Source organism: Acomys russatus, chromosome 13 (assembly GCF_903995435.1).
Source record: "Acomys russatus chromosome 13, mAcoRus1.1, whole genome shotgun sequence".
NCBI classification, from domain to species: domain Eukaryota; kingdom Metazoa; phylum Chordata; class Mammalia; order Rodentia; family Muridae; genus Acomys; species Acomys russatus.
This window is the reverse complement of record NC_067149.1, coordinates 15,884,244-15,903,843: the sequence shown is the minus strand read 5'-3', so window position 1 is coordinate 15,903,843 and position 19,600 is coordinate 15,884,244. Positions and strand designations below refer to the sequence as shown.

The window sequence follows — 19,600 nt, the reverse complement described above, 5'->3', positions numbered from 1 at the left end:
CCCCTGAGGGAGTCTCAGAAGGGAGTTGAGTGAGTGAGCAAAGTCACAGCTTCCCACAGCAACAGGAAGTGGAGGCAGATGAAACAGCAGCTCCAAACCTCAGGAGACCTTCATCTCTGCCTCTTCAATTAATGAAATACTGTCCTCAGATGCTTGGAGTCTCCTCGTCCCCAGGGTGCTGTTGGTACCTTGTCTAATCAGTGGAGATAAAGTTATAGACTGTGCTAGGGTGAAGACAGAGGTGGGGACCAGAGCCCTAGCGAGCTCTCCGTGTTATTAAATTGGAAGGAAATGCACTTAGTAGGAAAGTGAGGAGAGGCTCCATGTTCCTAAGGGAGTCCCTGGGAAAGATGCTGAAGGAAGTCCCTCTGAAAGACGCTTGGACTCCCACCTGCAAAAAGGGCAACCCTAGTGCTGAGACAGCCAACGTTGGGGACAAGCTTTGTATGTGCTAGAAGTCACCTAAAGAAAGTGTTCATGTGGGGGTCCCAAAAATCTAACAGTAAGCGTGGGAGATGGTAGCTAATCCCCCACGAATGTACGGAACCATGAAAGGATCTAAAGTCCAGTTAACTGCCTGACTTTCCTTTTATGAGTAGAGTTATCGGCCAACCATCGTGTCTCTGGGAAGGGACTCCCAGTGGCTTCCTGGAATTGTGTCTGTGTGTCTTTCTCCCACACAGAGGACAGGGCAGTTCAGGGACAGTTTTATGAATAGTTACTGAAGTATGTTTGTCTCTGAACTGTCTGTCCCTGGAAGAGACCCCTGGGCTGCCACCTTCCTCGGCTGCCTTCTCTCAAGGGTTGCTTGGCCTGATTCACGTCCCCTCTCTCTATGTAGACCCACTGAAGGCTGGTGAGAGAGGACCTGTAGCCATATAAGCCTAGCCCGTACCCAGCCCGTACCTGCAGCCCCCATATGCTCCTGTGTATCACCATCTTTTGTTAATGTGTAGATGGTTGGGTGGAGGGGGCGTGGCTTCATGTGTGAGTGACCAAGTGACTGAGAACAGCTGTTCCTGTGGCACACATCCCTCCACATAAGACTACAACACCCAGGTCCTGCTCTCCCTGGACTACTTTGTCCAGCCGGGTCCAGTGTGGGAGACTAAGGCCCCACACTTCTGGCTGTTCATATGGTGGTTATGGCAGACATCTTAGGGAGCAGGAGGCTAGAGACCCCCACTGACCTGTTCTCCTTTTTATTTACAGATCATCAAGGAGGTTCCCCCGCCCCCTGTGGAGGAGAGTGAGGTGAGTGCCCAGGAAGGTGACAGAATGAGGCAGCACTGGCTGGTTATTTTTAGCCCCTGGCTGAGCAAGGCTGGGCCCCACTGCGCATGAAGGGGAGCCTTTGGCCCTTTCCTAACCAGGACGAACAAGAACTGAACAAAATCGGAAGCCAGAGGCTGGCCTTTGACTCATGTTGCTCCTGCCTCAACCCATCTTGGGCTAGGATCACAGGCACGGCTCGCTGTGCGCATAATGTTTTCATCAGTACAGTAATTGGGAGCTGTAAGGGTCTAGTGCTTCATCTGAAACGCTTCAGGATTCCTGTCTCGCTGCAGACGTCCACTTAACATGTATAGGTTACGGCAAATTTACCACGCTCTGCAGACACTCGCTGCCTTAAAGACTGGTGCCAAGAATCTCGTTTTTCTTTCATTTAAAATAGTATTATGTAATCTGCCAGGTGGTCATAAATCCATGCTGGAGCAAGATATGTTAATATCTCACTGTCTACAGACAAACCCTCAGACTCCCCCTCTGAATGGACCAGGAAGTCGCTGTGGGGAGGTCAGGATGGTGGCTCTACTAAGCCAGCTGAGGTGTTAGCAGCGGCTGCTGGGTGGGAGTTCCCAGCAAATGGCTTTCCGTACCTGGGGCAGCTGGGATCCTGAGAAGTAGCACCTGCCAGTGTAGATGCCCTCGATCTGAAAACTCAGGGGGCTCAAAGATATGTTGATGAGGTTTCCAGTTCTCAATGGGGTCCCTAAAGTCTCTGCATGCTCAGCCACGTCCCAGCTCAGCCTCCCTACACAGAAAGAAAGATGATTAAGTTTAAAATTCCATGAGTCTCTCAAGTGCTGAATGCTGCACGAACGCCAGGAGACTAAATAGCGGCAATCAATTAAAAGCACATCTTGCAGGAATGCTAACTCTCTGCCCAGAAATCGTGGGAGGAAATGGCATTGCTGTGCAGAGAGGAGGGCAGGAGAGCCCCCTCTCCATGTCTGTCCTTAACCCTCCAAGAGCAGGAACCACAGCTAGTCCCAAGGCAAACAGACGGAGAGTAAAGTTCCCTGACTGCTCTGTCGGCTCTGGGGGGAAATGTTCCCTCCCTTGGCGCTGCTCGGAGTGGCCCCGCCTTAGCCTTCAGAAGGCTGTGGCTGGATGCTGTGGCCTCTAAAGTACTTTGCATGTGGCATCAGGCACGAGGGTCCACAGACACCGTGGATGTACAGACGTGAGCTGGATGCAAGACGGGAGCCCAAACGAGAAAGAACTGATAAAAGCAAGGGAAAGGGGGAAATGAGTTTTTCCGGCCCCACTTAATATTTTTATGGAGCCTGTACTTTGACTGAGAAAGGCAAGCATGGTTCCTGAAGCAGAGTGGTGACCGTGGCCACTTGGGACCTGAAGACTTGTGGGAGGCCTAAGGCAACTTCCTACTGCCGTGAAGATTACTTCAGCATGTGTGTTCGCCTTCGTCCTCTTGCTAATGTGCTCTGGCAGGAAGGAAAGAGAGAAATCCCACCGAAAGGAATGACATCACTCAGAACACATGAACATTTTTGTACAATGCTCTGAAATTCACAGCTGGAATCTAGACAGACTTCTCCTGTCCAGCCCATGTGCAGATCCCACCGAGGCCTTGAGCTCTGACCGTGGGCACGGTCCTCACAGAGCACCCTGAAAGTCCTCCTGTCAGCCGGCTGCCTCCGTTCTTCTTCTTGGTGGTCTCTGGTGATTGCATTGAATCCACCCTCTGCGTCACAGCTTAAGGCCATTAGATACTCAAAGGCTAGGAACTAGGTAGTTAAACTTAACACAAGCTGGGAGCGATGGTGCGCGGTAGTAATCCCAGAGTTGGGGCGGCAAAAGCAGGAGAGCCCCAAGATTAAGGTCGGGGTCTGGGCTACATAGAAAGATCATGGCAACATGAGGAGGAGGACAAGAGAGGGAGAGAGCCCTGTGAAGGTAGCCCCTTCACATGCTGTATGTGTGTGTGAGTGAGTGAGTGTGTGTGTGTGTGTGTGTGTGTGTGTGTGTGTGTGTGTGTGTGTGTCTATGGACAAGCTAACTCTTTACTTCATCGATCTGTAACCGTCACATCCTGAGGGAGGCTGTCTTAGCGTTACTACCACTATGAGGAAACACCATGACCCAAAGCAGCTTGTGGAGCAAAGGGTTAATTTTGCACACCGTTCCAGTGAACAGTTCATCAGCAAAAGCAGTGAGGGCAGGAACCTGGAGGCAGGAGCTGACACAGAGTGCTGCTTACTGGCTCGCTCAACCTGCTTTCTGGTGGCATCCCAGGACCACCAGCCCAGAGGCGGCACCAGTCACAATGGGCTGGACCCTCCCATATTAATCACTAGTAAAGAAAATGCCCTACAGGCTTGCCCACAGCCCAGTCTTACGGAGGCATTTTCTCAGTTGAGCCCCTCTTCCTCTCCGATGACTCTAGTTTGTGTGTCAAGTTGACAGAAAAGTTGCCAGCACAGAGGTACATCACTGTATGAACAACTAAACTTAGACTGAAGGCAGTTTAATGACTCTGTGTAGTGATTCTCTTTCGTGTAGAATCCTCCTTAATACAAAATGCAGAGAGCAACAAGGCAAGGGTTTCTGGGGTTCCCTGTGATCAGAAGTGAAATCGCTAAGGAAGCTATGAAGAAAAGTCACCTGAGCTCTGGAGATCTCAGCAGCAGACCCCCTCCACTGCACCTGAGTTATTCCTGCCTTTCATTTCATGACGACATGCCTCCTTTAAGATGCAATGTTAGTCAAGGTATCAGTAGCTCATGCTTGCCTTGGCAAAGAGAGGTTTTGACTTCATGTCACTATTGAGTGCTTAGATTGAGATGGGTGGATGGACCCAGTGAGAGTATGGTTGGTAAAACACCAGCAGGCAAGCAACCCTGGGCATCTACCTCCCTTCTGGCCTCTCTCTCTCCTTGCATGCCCACTTCTCTCCGTGGCCCTGCTCGCCTCTGTTCTCTCCTCACCGGCCTCATTCCTGAGCCCTTAACTCTAGTCTGTGCAGACTTTTTTCTGCTCTGACCCTAGCTGATGGCCTGTCCTCGCTCTTCTTTTCGTCTTCAGCCTCCAATAAATACAACCTCAGTCCCTCTGGTCCCAATCTCTTGGTTCCCAGCAGGGGAAGGGTTTTTAGCCCAACCCATCTCTTCATTCCAGACAGTAGCTCGTAAATCACAGGTCACAGCCAGCCAGTGGCTTGGATGAACCTGGGTCAGGTGTCCCTTCCTGGTCCAAGGAGCACTTGTCTCTCTAACAGATCAGCGCCTGTGAGCGTGAAGGTGTTCATTTCTCTTGAAGAAGTGGATCTGATGACGGCACCACAGAGCCTCTGTATGGTTTAATAAGCCCTACTCCAGTCTAATTGAGTATCTAAATAGGAGCTAAAGCCAGGAACACATGTCACACTTCTTTCCCACCAGCCTTCCATACAGGTTCTCAAAGTCCCTGTCATATTTGAAAGGCAACCCATGCAAGGCAAGTCCATGACTGAGAGAAAATCTGGGTGTGGCTTAGCTGGAGAAAATCCACATTTTAGATACATGCAGGCCTACAAACATGCAAACATGTTGGAAATGAGAGAATTCCTACCCTGATCTGTAGGCAGGGAAGGGCAGGGACAGAGACCTCTGGTTTCTAAAGCTCTTTCTCTATCACCTCATCTGAAGAATAGATGAGTTCCCCCATCTGTTCATCACTGCCTTGACTCGGAGCCCGGGTGAGCAGCCCATTTCCTTTGTGGATGAAAGACCAAGCAGCCCCCTCCTGGAGTCTGGAACTGTCCACCTTGTTTCACCCGAAACATCTGACTTCATCAACCAAACACCATATCAGAAATAAGCCAGGGAACTACCCAAACTAGAGCTTTGACCAATGAAAGGTTAAACGTCTACTTCTTAGCATGCAACTAATTAAAACAGCAGGCTCCGACTTGAGGACGTTGGAAAGGCCGAATGGGATAGAGGTTAACTGCCAGGGAACAGCCACTGTGCTTTCTAGATACCCAAAACTCTGGGATAGGGACTGGAGAGGTGGCTCAGCAGTTAAGAGCACTGGCTACCTTTGCAGAGGACCCAGGTTCGATTCCCAGCACCAACATGGTGGCTCACAACCACTTGTAACTTCAGTTGCAGGGGATATGGTACCCTTTTCTGGCTTCTGTGGGTACCAGGCACACATGTGATGCACGTGCATGCAAATGAATACTATAGACATTTAAAAGGTTAATTAATTGATTAAAAATTAATTAGTTAATTAAAAAATCTTTGAGCCAGCAAGATGTCTAAGCAGGTAAAGGCATTTGTAAGGCATTTATTTCCGCAAGCCTGGTGGCCTGCGTTTGATCCCAGGATGCCAGGAAGGTTGAAGAGGAGAATTGGCTGCACAAAATTGCCTTTTGGCTTTTACATACCAGCTGTGGTGAGACACTTCCACACCTCACATCCTGTGTGCTCACACATACACAGTAATAATAAATTTTTTATATTTTTTACTCATTCAACAATTCCAGAATCAGCACTCTTGTATGCCGTGATAGGCAGCCTGAGGTTGGCCCTAGTCCAGAAAAAAAGGGAAGAGGCTCTAAGCATATATTGCATTTGACCTCATTAAAATTTGTAAGAAGAGGCCTGGAGAGATGGCTCAGAGGTTAAGAGCACTGGATGCTCTTCCGGAGGTCCTGAATTCAGTTCCCAGCAACCACATGGTGCCTCACAACCATCTATAATGTGATCTGATGCCCTCTTCTGGTGTGCAGGTGGACATGTAGGCAGAGGACTGTATATATAACAAATAAATAAATCTCTTTTAAAAATGTAAGAAGAGGAGTTGTGCGAGGGAGAGAATATGTGTGAGGAGTTTAGGGCTCTCCAGGCAACGATACCCAGAAAATAACCATTTCTGTGCTGGCTCACTGAATCATCCAACAGCCTTAGAATAAAGTGCACCATTATAAACCCATTTCCTAAGCGAAAAACGGGTTTCATAAGGAGAAGATAGGTTTGACAGTCAAATTTCCATCCCTATGACAAAACACCTGAGACAAGCAACATAAACGAGAAGAAAGGTTTGTTTAGTGTCAGGTTTCAGATGGTGATTATGTGCCTGGTTCCACATCACACTGGGCGGCTGTGGCAAAGGAGGTGGTCAGGCAGCAGAGTTACAGGGAGGGACCAGAGTCACAATATTCCTCCAGGGACATACCCTAAGTGACCTAACTTCTTCCCAGTCGGCCTTGCACCCTAAAGATTTGCCTCCACTCAGGCTTGGGCTGGAAACCACAGCTTTAACACACAGGCGACTTAGCGGGTTCAGATTATTGGCAAGATTTCACCCAGGATCACACAGTTTTTATGTGATAAGACTAAGGTTTAAACCTGACCCTGAGGGGGAAGCATAATGCAGACCTTTCTCAACTGATCTTGAGGAGTTCAGCGACCTTTTGGTCCACACTGGACCCTCCCATCTTTGGGGAACTCCTGTCACCCCACCTTAGACCCATGAGACCTCAACAAGGCCATCTCTTCAGACTGGCACTAAGATGGCCGCCTAGCTCTGCCCCTGTCCTGGGCCCCATTGTACACGTGTCGCTCTCTCCAGCCCCACATCTGCTAGCCTGTCTTCCCTCATATTTCCACACGACCACGTCTCCCCTTGAAGCTGCAGGACTGACTGTCTCACTGGGGAGGCAAAAGCCAGAAAGGACTGAGAATGAGGAGACACTGCAGTGGCGTCCACTTCCTCAGCCCTGCGGCCTGGGCACTTCGGCTGCCTTGGTCTTTGGTCACGTCGTCAGCCTCACGAAACTTGCTCCCCTCTAACTGTGAGCAGCTGCCTTTTCTCTGTCTGCCTCTAACCCTGTGCTGGCGTGGGGACGCCACCACAGTAGCTGGAGGGACTAAAGGAGAGAGCACACAAGTGGCTCTTGTTTGGGGTCACACAGGGTTTATCATACGGTTTCAAGATGTGTCGGGGGTTCTATAATGCTTAATGTTAGTCGGGCACCATGGGCAGGGCTTTGCGTGCAGCGTGTTTTCCCCACTGGTCTTCACAGTGAGCTATGGGAGGAAGGTCCCCCCCCCCAATCCAAACTGTTCATCTGGTTCTTCCTGTGTGTGGACATCAGAAAAGCAAGGCCAGCACAAAGCTTTGAGGGCCGGCTGATGCCCAGCCCCAGGGGCGTCCTTCGCCCTGACCCAGTAGATTGTTCCGGTGCACCGTGTACGGATGCACCGTGTTTGTGCAGGAGTTAGGGAGCTCTAGGATCCAAAACCCCCATTCCTCCTAGCCACAGTTTTATTTAACAACTAATATTTGTAGAGTCAGTAGAGGTGAGCGTAAAGAGTTTTGAGAAAGGAGGCTGAATTCTCTAGAGAATCGGGACTCCACAGAGGATAGGTAGCTTATGAAATGTCTGGAAGGATGGGTAGGAGGCATGGGGCCGGGTTGTCCAGGCACACAGAGTGAGCCCTGCACACTGCAGCATGGGACTCAGACTTCCAGGAAAAGCTCAGCATGGTCTTCCTGAAGACAAACAGGTCAGAATGAGCCTCTGAGGAATATGCTGCCACCGTGTTGCCCAAATGTCACCCTAGTGACGTCTGGGGCCACCACATCCTTTAGGATTTAAACATGACTTCCCCTGATGCGAAATGAGACTCCAGCCCCAGCTGTGCCCCTTCTCACGCTGCTGACGTCTCTTCTCTCGCTGCTTCTGCACCACTTCGTCCTCTGGAGTTGCTGGATGACATTTATGTCTCTGCTCCCCTCCCCCTTTCCCACAATGCTTTCCTCTTGAGGGTTTGACCAAGTTCAGGACTGTCTAGGACTGGAAGGTAGCACTGTGCTGCTGTGGATATAGCTGTCTCTCCTCTCCCACCCCACAACCCCATCCTCTTCGCTGTCTCCTGTGGTGTACCCTCACAGATCAAGGTGGCTCAGCCCCCTCTTTTCTGCCCATCCCCTGCTGATTTCCCATAAGGCTCTGGTTCTTACTTCTTGATGCTATGGAGGGCACCAAAGTTTCTTTAAAAACAAAAACAAAAACAAATTGTATGCTAGTGGTTTCCCCTCCTGGCTACATCTGTGAAGGTGATTGGGAGAAGACAACTTCCAGAAGTCTCTATTCTTTAATTAGATGTAGAACTTCACCCTCCGATACTGTTGGCTGTCAGAGGGTATGCACTGAGCCCTGTGAGTTTCTTCCTACAGCTTTCTGCCAAGGGAAAACACACATCAAAGCTTCCGTCTCTCCCCGGGATTGCATAACTGCAGGCTCTGGGGCATAAACAGAGGCCTGCTTACCTCGGGGAAACTCTGACTCTCCCTTTGCTCAGACCATGGCCTTTAGTGTTGACTCTGTGGCTGTTGCTCGAGTTTGGAGGAGAAGCTCCGGCCAGGACTAAAGTGAGGCTTGCTGAAGCCGAGCACATGTCCAAGCATTTCCTGTTGTGACTCTACACTGGGGCAAGGCATGTACCTGTCCCTGGATGGCCTGCCCTCCTTTCCCAGGGCCACACACACACACACACACACACACACACACACGTGGAGAAGTAGAGAGAGGGGTGCCTGAGGGTGTCGGGAAGCCAAGGAAAGGGCAGAGATGGGTTTTTGTGTGTTAGATACATAAGCATTCAGAGTGTTTCCAAATCTGAAAAAAAAGGAAAAAGAAGAGATGAATCAAATTCTTATATTAAGGGTCAGGGCCATCCCCTGGATGGGTTTCAAGACACCAAATCAGAACTTTACCTTCCCTGCTCTGGATCTGAGAGTCCCTTATGCATCACAGAACACCTGGAGTAGAAGCCACTCATAAAACCAGCCCCTCCTAGTGCTGACATCCTCCTATGACACAATACCCAAGGCTGGATGGTTTATAAAAGGAAAAAAAAAAAAAAAAAAAAAAAAAAAAACAATTTATTACTACAGTCCTGGAGATGTTCTGGGAAGTACAAGGGCAAAGCGTCTGCCTCTAATGGAGCTTTCTAGTGGCAGAAGTCGAAGGGGCAAGAAAGTCTAGTGAAAGAGAGCAACCAAGTCATGGCTCCACCCCTGCTGCTCACTTCCGACAAGGCCAGTCTTCAATAACTCACTTAGTGAGGACACAGCCTGCAGACCTAGTCACCTCTCGTCAAGCACCATCTCCTAACACGGTCATGTTAAGGATTACACTGCTCCCAGGGCTCAGAGTTCAGTGGCGCATTCAAACGGCACCTTGCTGTGAAGGAATGGGCCTGCTCCCCAGGGCTGTCCACAGACTGTTTAACACCCACCTGGTAGATCAGCGCAGCATACTTAGAGAGGCGCTGTGAGCTCCAAAGTCAATGAAGCGCGGGGACTTAACTGTGTGGCCTGAAGCTGTATGGTTTGACGGTCCCAGCTTGCTCCTGTCCACCTCTCCACAGCGGGCACGCACAACTTCAGGGGTCCTCATTTTTATGCACCACACTCTCTCTGCAGGAAGAAGACGATGATGGTCTGCCAAAGAAGAAATGGCCCACGGTAGACGCCTCTTACTATGGTGGGCGCGGCGTGGGAGGCATTAAAAGGATGGAGGTAAGAGCTCAGCCATGGCAAACTGCCTGTGTGTGCCAAGCACCTGGTGATGGAAACCCAGAACGAATGCCAGTAGTTCACGCTTAAGGTTTGGGGAGATGTGGCTTATGAGATACAGAGGTGGGGATGCGCAGCCTTTAACTGCATGCCAGAATCTTGCCCATCTCGAGTCAGCAGAGGCCACTCATTTGCCAGACTCCCCAGAAGTTTCTTTTTTCACTGTACTAAAACCCCACTTCTGTACCCACCCAGACAGTTCTCCCTCCTCCCAGCCCATGGCTCCCTGCTTCTGTCGCCCCTCTTGTCCTTCCACTTTCTCTTTTCCACACACCCTACTTCTCTGGTGGCTCATGATCCTGAAGGAACAGAGGACCTGGTGGCATATGCGCATCACACCTGTCGCTCCTGTCCTCAAGGGACACCTGCAATCCTGTAACTTGGGTCTATGGAATTTCACTTCCGTTAGGTCCGCTGGGGAGAGAAGGGCTCCACAGAAGAAGGGGCTAAGCTGGAAAAGGCGAAGAATGCGAGAGTCAAGATGCCAGAGCAAGAGTACGAGTTCCCCGAACCCCGAAATCTCAACAACAACATGCGCCGGCCTTCTTCTCCCCGGAAGTGGTACTCGCCCATCAAGGTACGTCTCTGCTCTGCCTCCCCGCAGTAGTCCCTCTTCCCAGCTGTACGCTAGTCCTCTTCTTCATCACCTTACGGTCCTGCTCAGCTGCAGCCTTTAATCCACTCTGGCTTCTCAGGAAGCTAAACCATGGGATGTGACTGATGCTCCTAAGGGTTTCTTGACACCATGGGTGCACATGGCTTTGAACTCAGGTGAGGGGTTGGCACGCTTCTCTGTGTGCGTCTTTGCCCCTTCTGCATCATGACAGCCATCAGAACCCTACAAACTTGTGGCTGAGGACTCTAGGCATAATCCACCCCAACTTCTGCCGTCTTTCCTCCAAGGTTTGCAAACCAAGGTCCTACCTGGACCCACTCCTGGGCCTCTAGCAAACATGTGAGAACGGATTAGTTCCTTTTCCTGTCTACACACATCCCTTGCCCCTCTTCTGGGAGCTGCAGGGACAATTTTCATCCTTCTCTGAGTATTTCTTAGCTTAGTCTGTAAAGTGATTGCTGCTGCATAGGCAAAGATCCCTGGAGCTCACTGGACAGGGAGTCTAGCCAGTGTGCTCTGAATTCAGAGAGAGAGACAGAGACAGAGACAGGGACAGAGACACAGAGAGAGAGAGAGACAGAGAGAGAGAAAGACTGCATCTCAAAAAGGAAACCAGGGAGCACCTAAGAAGGACACCAAGTCAACCTCTGACCTCCGCACGTGCACGTACTCCTAGGTAGAACCAACATGGAATGGCAGCTTCTGTTTCTCAGCTGAATGAGCTCAGGCTCCAAGGAATTTTGGTGCAGTTTCCATTTGGGCTTGCCATGCTTTAAGCCCTGAGATTCTTTTTTTAGGATAAGCCTCCCTGAGGCAAAGGGTTGCACTCTGAGCTGTGGGTGAAGCACAGCTGGTGGGAGAAACAGCTGTTGTGGCTAGTTCTTCTCCAGGGAGGAACGTGCAGTGGCATGCAGACATGCGCAGACAGGAAGGAGCCAAGGGGATCTTTGGGGATGAGGAGAAAGAGGGGGTTTCTGTCCTGCCATTTTCAGGAATCTACCTTGTGACTAACACCACATGCTTGGTTGTAGCTGAGTTTTCATTTCTAGACTCTTCACAGTTGGAGGGGCATGATGTCCCTTTCTTAGCAGGTTGGTGGCTTCACAGTGAGTTTTGCTAGATGAATCAGGGTGTGAACAGAGACATTTAGAAATCTAAAGATGTTGCCAACACCCTCCTGGAATCCGCCTCTGTTCAGTGAGTCCTGTCCAGTCCCTACTGTTCCGGGCACAGATACTGAATGGTGGGGTTTCTCAGCCCTGTTGAGCCAGGTAACAGTGGGGAGAGGAAGCCAGAATGAGCATCCCAGGCTTGGGGGCCCAGACTCACAAAAGACCCCCAAGATGCCTTCAAGCCTTGCCCATTTCCTCTGCCAGTGCAAAACTCTATTCCACCTGCCATGCCTTAAGATCCCACACCCAAGCTTCCTGTCCAAAACCCTTCTGCTGCCCCAAGGACCTCCAGCTGCTACTGCTCCCCTGCCCCTTCCCCTTTGAGAAAGAGTCTCGCTAAGTGACAGGATGTCCTGGAACCCATGATCCTTCTGCCTTGACCTCCATGGTGCTAGGATTACAGGCATGTGCCACCGCATTAGGCTAGCATCCTGGCTCCCGAGCTTCCTTAGTCACCGTAATAAGCCACACATTTTCACAGTGTGGTCCCCAAACCCGCAGCATTGGTTTCAGTGAGGAACTTTTTAGAAACGCACTTTGAGGGGTCCCATCCAAGACTGGCTGTATCAGGACTTCCAGCGTAGGGTCCAGCATCTGGGTTCTCAGAAGCCTAGTGGGTCACAGACATCATTGCCTGAGGACAGGACTGGACCTCAAAGGATAGGAGCTGGGCACTTGGTTTGCTGGAATAAGCAAAGAGCTTGGCTGAGATGTATCAGGGGCCTCAGTTAAAAACAAAAACAAAAACAAAAAAAAAAAAAACAACAAAAAAAAACAGGTTATGTTTCACACTTCAGGACGGTTTTACCACCCAGTGCATTGATGTTAAGTGACTTGGAATCCATGCCCTGGAGATATCTCACAGGACAGATGGAGGAAGCCTGTGAGGGTGGTACCTCTTGTCTGGGCACGAATCTGGTTGAGGTCATGAGCAAACTTGCAGGCTCCTCGTGCCTGGTGAAACAGCCAATGGCAGCACTCCCACATGCCCAAGCTAGGTAGGAGATGGGTGGATCACAATTAAGGAGATTATATCGGGTTTATGAGACTTCTCCCTGGATTTCACCCCTTGTGGCAACCAATTATCCTTTGAAGCCCCAGTGGACAGCATGGAGCCTGGCACAGAGCAGGGACTTCACCAGCTCCCACTGAAAACTGAAAGCATGAGGCATGGCCAAGAAACCACATCCAAGCCCCAAACCTATTATACTACACAGCTCCATTGGCATGCCCTGCCCAGGAAGAGGTCATTTGATGACACGGTGGTTCATGAAAGAGGGCAGAAGTGAAGAAAGGACCCAAGAGATCAAGAGGAAGAGCAGATTGTCCATCAGCCGTCCAGCCCTCATATGTTTAATAGGCACACTTGATGCTGAGCCTTTTCTAGTTAAGATGCCTGTGGGCAACCTCATACATGACTAAGCCTGTGTGGTAGCCTCTCTTGGTGTTTGTCATAGTCCTGGGCTGACACAGGAGGCACATTGCAGATGGTAGAGCTCACAGAAGGTAAGCTAGGCTCAGGGGCCCCACAGTGAGACCTCCAGGGACTAGCAACAAGGGGAAATTATTATACCTCTAGACCTGTAGGGGACCAGTGAGGTGAGGGGTGGGGGTCGGGGCACGGTGCAGCCATAGGGAACTGTGGTTAAGGTTCAGAGATCAGCATCCTTAATCTACCTCACCACCTGTTTCCTCATGGCCGGTAAGCAAAAGATGACTTTGACATTTGTTTTATTTTGTAAGAGATAATTTTGACCACAACTCTTTTCCTTCCCTCTACCCAACTTCTCTCTCTCTCTCTCTCTCTCTCTCTCTCTCTCTCTCTCTCTCTCTCTCTCTCTCTCTCTCAAATATAAAAACAAGCAAATAAAAGCCAATCAGACCCCCCCCCAAAAAAAAAGCACATAGAAAACCATGCATCATATTTTGTGTTAGCCAACTACTCCTGAACCTTGGGCCTGCCTTGGAGTGTGGTTGACCAGAGACCAGAGACATCTATTGGAGAACTTTCCTGATTTTCCCTTTCCGAGTATGTATGGATTACAGATAGCTTCTTGGTGAGGGATAGGACCTCATCTTCCTCTTGCTGGGTTTTTTCCAGTTTGAACCTGTGTGGCTCCTGTGTGTGCTGTCTTAGGCTCTGTGATTTCATGTGTATCAGCCCTGTTGTGCCTGGCACACACATGAGCCCACAGAGGCTTTTCTAACTGGTTATATAAGTTCTGCCACACCCTCCTCAGTTTTGCCTCTTACTGAAATCTCCAGTCTTTGCTATTTGCCCCCTTCTAGGTGGGTGTAGACCCCCGCCCTATAGGAGTATAGTCACCACAGGGAGACAGGGAAGCGGGAAGGGGACAGAAGAAATAAACACCACCACTCAACCCTCATCTCACTCTCTCATGTCCTTCTAGTTCCCCCATGACCCGAGGGAAGCTAGCTGGTGTAGAGGCATCATGGGAAGAAATGCAGACAGTAGGTGAGGGTAGAGGGGCCCTGGAAAATGGCCAGTCCATGCTGTGCCCGCCTTCCATTCCCACTGGGAACAGGGAGAACCCTGGGCCTAGCACAAAACGTTCAGCAGATCCTGGGACCATGTTTAGCTCTCCAGCAAAAGTGGCTGGAATCATCTACAGCATGAAATAGGTTGCAGTGGACCCATCTTCTTCCTTCACTCCTGAGAGCTGAGAAGCAGGTGGGCCCAGTTGATAAGCAGGAGGTGAGGGGAAAGGGTTACCATGGGCTCCCCATCCTATGCACCCCATTGTACCCCGTGCTATATTAAGACACTTGCCACACCAACCACATCCTCGTTCCAGGATCATGGTTGGGGAATTTCCCCTGGTATTTAGCTACATTTTCCTTTGCTTGGTTTTTGCTTCCTCAATTTATAGCACCCCCGTGCTTCTCCTTAGACAGAACCGGTCACTGAAGGCGAGTTACGCCATGCCCAGCTACACAGCCACCAGCTGGATTAAAACTAGAACTGACTGCAGACTTCAGAGAAACTGCCCATCTCTTTTTTTTCCAGCAGCTTCTCCACATGTCAGGAAGTGAGAGACTTGACAGTTAAAAGGCCAAGCCAGAGCCTGCCTGCCTTCAGAGATGGATGGGTTACTCCCTGCAAATGGCAGACTGTGAGCAGCAGGGTTATGGATTAAACTACTGTGTGTTCCAAAGCATAGAAATTAAGATTTCCATTCAGAACAGTGCTATAAACTGAACTATCTTCAAGTTTCCACCTCAGAGCTGAAGCCACTAGCTAAGACAGACAGGCCCCAAAGAACAACATGAAAGAGGAAACACAGCAACACCCAAGGGTGCTTTGAATGCTACTCGCTGGGTCTCACCGTTATACAGGCGAAGCCGCATAGAACCTCACCTCTCTCCGTGCATTTAAGCTGCCATCTGAGGCAGAGAGAGGGATGGTGTGGGAGCCTGGTGCTGGTAAATTTCCCATTTTATAGTCAATTTGTGTCAACTCCATAAGGAAAGGTCTATTTTTAAATGTCAGCTAACACACCCTGGCTGGGGCTCTGGGGTTTGTGGTGGAATCTTTCGTCACGGCTTCACAGAAGCTGCTGGCATTTTGCCTGGGGAATGAAGAGCAGAGTCTAAAGTACATGTTGTGTCCAGGCTGTGCCTGATGGACACCCGGATGTGACAGAGACAGTGGCCAGCACCCAGGCCTTAGGGAAGGGGTCCTCGTAAACATATGTCAGGAACGTAGCTGACTGTAAAGGTTTCTTTGTTGTTGTTGTTGTTGTTAGTTGACTTTTAAAATGTGTGAGAAGTGCAGGATGAGGGAAGGTTCGTGCCTCATCTTGAGTGTGAAGGTCAGGATAACTTTTTGGTTCTCTCTCCTTCCACCTTACGTGGTTTCTGAAGATCAAACTCAAGTCAGCAGCTTGCAAGGGGGGCACCATTACCCGCTGAGCCTTTTCACTGCCCCCTAGGGCTAACTTTTGTTCTTAGCCAGCTGTGACCACCCTCTTCCCTAAGACTTCCTTCAGCTCTTGCCTTGGAAGCCAGCTGACAATGGTGCAGAAAGAGGTGAAGGCTCTGAAGTCATCCTCCTCCTTTCTTGTGCCACAAATGGAGAGCTGCAGGTTGTCCTGTGGGAGAGTCAGAATTCAGAGCACTGAATTCAGAGACAACGGAGTTAGATGGCCTCACCTCACATAGGAAAGCTAGAGACAGCAGCTCACAGGGGTGAAGTCCATGACACATGTCAGGCTGGCTTCCAAGCACAACCTCAAGAAGTAGAAAACACACACACACACACAAACACACACACACACTACACACATACACGTGCGCACACACACCACACACACACAACACCACACACATGCTTCCCCACACCACACACACACATACACAACACACACACAACACACACATACATGCACACAACACACACACATATCCCACATACGTCCCCACACCACACACATACACATACACACACACCACACACACACATATCTACACACCCCTCACACACCACACACCACACCATTTACAAACAGAAAAACCAGGCACCAAGAGATAAATTTGTTTCAGTGCACACTGCTGGCAAGACAGTGTGAGATTTAGTTAATTAACCATTATGCATCCATTTGGACAAGTAGGAAAAATCTTACATCAAATCACACAGAGAAAGAGGACAGGAGCCTGAGGTAAAGGACCAGGCAGGGAATGTGTCATGGACTAAGTGACAGGTGATAAGAGCCCTGGCTACACCAGAGGCTGTGAAATAGTGGAATGGCAAGAGGTGACAGGTGAACTGGGATGTAAGACCATTCCCAAGACATGGCTGATGTTGGACATGAAGCAATTTAGAGAGAGGGCGCCCCTCTGCTGCGTAGCTTACACCCCCATGAGTAAGACAGGCTGTGAAGAGGGCTACATGTGGGTAAGAGAGAGCTCATCTGATTTACCATGCTTGTTTCTGGCTCCTGTTACACATCCTCATCATCATTAAAATTGGAAGGTCACGCCATGCCTGATCTGGACCTCAAAAGAGGCCCAAGATGAGGACAGAATGCATGAAGCATATTATTATATGGGAGAGTGAGCCAGGCCAGACACCAGCACCGATGGGGCCAGTGGGAGCACCGTACCGAAGCTAAGCACAGGCAGAGGGGAAGCGAAGAGGGAGGAGGAAGCAGGCTAAGTCTCACACAGGCAAGGCCAGAGGAAGGACTCCTGGAGGGAGAGCCCAGTGGGTCTCCAGAATACAAAGGTGTTTGGCCATCAAGATGTCCTGGGTGGCTGAGGAGGGGCTGCTCTAAGGGAGTGACAGGGGCCACAGCACAGTTGGGCTGTGATGAAAAACACAAATGGAAGCTTCTGGATATCCATGTATTGAACATACTTGGCCTTGTACTCTTCCAGCTTTGTACCACGTCCCCTAGTGTCATTTTAATGGTGTTACTTTGATTACAGATAGTGTGTTGTGAATGCTTTTCCTGAGATGAGGAGATAACTCCAATGTCTAACGTATAGAGGAGGCAGTATTATTAGCTCCCTCCCCCCTTTTAAGAAGAACAAGCCTAGCACTCGGGAGGCAGAGGCAGGCGGATTGCTGGGAGTTTGAGGCCAGCCTAGTCTACAAAGAGAGTCCAGGACAGCCAAGGCTAACACAGAGAAACCCTGTCTCAACCCCTCCCCCCGCAAAAGGAGAAGAGCAATCCTTAGGGAGTTGGAACAGCTCTGTGCTGCAGGCTGGGAAAAAGAAGGCGCCGCTACAGCCTCTCCAGGTCGTCTTGAGTGCTCGGTGTGACTACTGCTCCACCAAGGAGCATAATGCCCTTTCTCCTGGGGCCGCATAGCTAAGCAGCTCTTCGCTGTGCATGCAGCTTTCTGTGTCTGCTGAGCTAATTAGTTCCTTCCTTTGATAGGCAAATTTTCTTCTTTGAGCCTCATCTTGTTGTTCCTCGTTTGTCCACGGGTTGAGCGACTAGCAAATAAGGCAATATGGATAGGCTGATTTATGAACCAAACAGTAAGAGCTCCTCCCTCCCAGAAGCAAAAAGAAAGCATTCACCCACCTAATGTCACAAGCGGTAAGGGCCTGTCCCCAAGATCCTTCAAGGAAGCATTTAGCATTGCCTCGTGCAGAAAACTGTGCCGAACACGACACCAGCTCTTTCCAGCAGCGACGCTAGACCCACTTCAGAATCTTTTCAAAGACTTTTGTAGATTCTTTGTAATATGAGGTGAGCAATGCAACACTTGGCAAGATCACATTTAACCTATGGGAGCTTTTGCAACAGCTGGCCGGTGTTCAAGAGGTTAGTTTTTCAGGTGTGTGATAATGAGGATGTGTAACAGGAGCCAGAAGTCACTGGAGGGTGACTCAGAGCCTGGAGTCTTCAGGCATGATCAGAGCTGCAGTCAGACAACCCCTGCCTTCCCATCCCTGCCCTCCAGGACACCACACACGCTCATGCAGCCGAATGTCCCCAGCACCCCTGCACGGAGCACACTTCACCGGGAAGCCCAAGATGTGCACGCACACAACCGAACCGTAACTCTCATCAAGTGTTCCTCTGCCTACCATTTGCTGTTATAGTCCTCAAAGTTTCTAGTCCTAACACACAAAATCGATCCCATGAGACCCTAAAGGGTTGCAACCCCAGGTAAAGGGCTTCAGGCAGACCTTCATGAGTAGGGTCCGCAGCTGGGGTGATGGTGTGCGACCTTTGGAATCAGGCCTACGTGGCCTCCAAGTACAGCGCCAGGTGACAGGGTCTCTTGTTTGGGAAAGTCATTTGGTCACTCTGACTCTCCATTTTCTCCATACTGCTCTGGAGACTGCTGAGAGAATTAAGTGAGAAGATATGGTGTGAAAAGACGTAGCATCTTGGGTCACTCAGCACCCAGCACCTAGCACCCATGGTCATTCATCACCCAGCACCTAGCGCCCATGGTCATTCAGCACCCAACACCTAGCGCCCATGGTCATTCAGCACCCAGCACCTAGCGCCCATGGTCATTCAGCACCCAGCACCTAGCACCCATGGTCATTCAGCACCCAGCACCTAGCACCCATGGTCATTCAGCACCCAGCACCTAGCACCCATGGGTCATTCAACACCTAGCAACATGCCCTGAGGGATAGGCATACAGCACAGAACACTATTGCTCTGGCAAAGTTGGTGTTCCAATGAACAGAGACACACAGCAAGCTGACAGGCACAGAATGTGGCATTGGGTGACAAGGCTTTCTTTCCTATCACTGTTAACATAAATTATAGAAACCAAGAAGCCAGATGGCACAGATTTCTTACCTTACAGTTCTGAAGGTTGGGAGGCCGCAGCAGGTCTCACTGGGCTAAAATCCTAAGACTCTTGTCTCCTTGTCCAGATCCTGGAGGCTGCCTCCACTTCATAGGCCTGAGCTCCTCCCTCCCTACAGCCAGCATCCCTGCTTTGGGGCTCTCAGTGAGTCAAGAGACACATTTCTTATCCTGGCCTTCCTGTCCCCAATTGTGAAGGACCTGTGTGGTCTCCTAGGGGCCACCCTGGGTGGTCCAGGCTGGTGCCTCATCTCCATAAAGTAGTTGTATCAACAAAGCATCTTTTGACCTATAAAGTAACATAGTCACAGGTTCTGAGGAGTCCTTTTAGAGGTGCAGATACAATAAACTGAGCACTCTCTAGCTGCTGAGTGCCTGGCCCTGGACTTCCATATAGGGGCCTTTTATTGCACCCCGCCGCTACCCTCAAAGAGGGCAAGGAATTGTCCTACAGTTGTCAACATCATCATCTTTAATTTTGGTACCACACGGTTAGTGGAAATTGAGAGAATTCCTGTGTGGTGTGAAGGAATAGCTAGCTGCAGGAATGTAAGAGCAAAATTCAAGAGACTGGGGGCCAGGTTTATAGCTTCGCTGGCCATTCCCTCCCTGCGCGTGCGTGTGCACAGTGT

The 19,600-nt window shown here is 50.1% G+C and overlaps 1 protein-coding gene across 1 annotated transcript in view; it reads left to right on the top strand.

Moving 5' to 3' along the window:
- Antxr1 (ANTXR cell adhesion molecule 1) overlaps positions 1–19,600 on the top strand; it is a 190,325-nt gene that overhangs the window by 126,121 nt on the left and 44,604 nt on the right. The window contains exons 14-16 of the mRNA XM_051154860.1: positions 1,213–1,254; positions 9,724–9,819; positions 10,286–10,453. Of these exons, the coding sequence (XP_051010817.1) occupies positions 1,213–1,254; positions 9,724–9,819; positions 10,286–10,453 (306 nt within the window). The remainder of the gene's footprint in view (positions 1–1,212; positions 1,255–9,723; positions 9,820–10,285; positions 10,454–19,600) is intronic.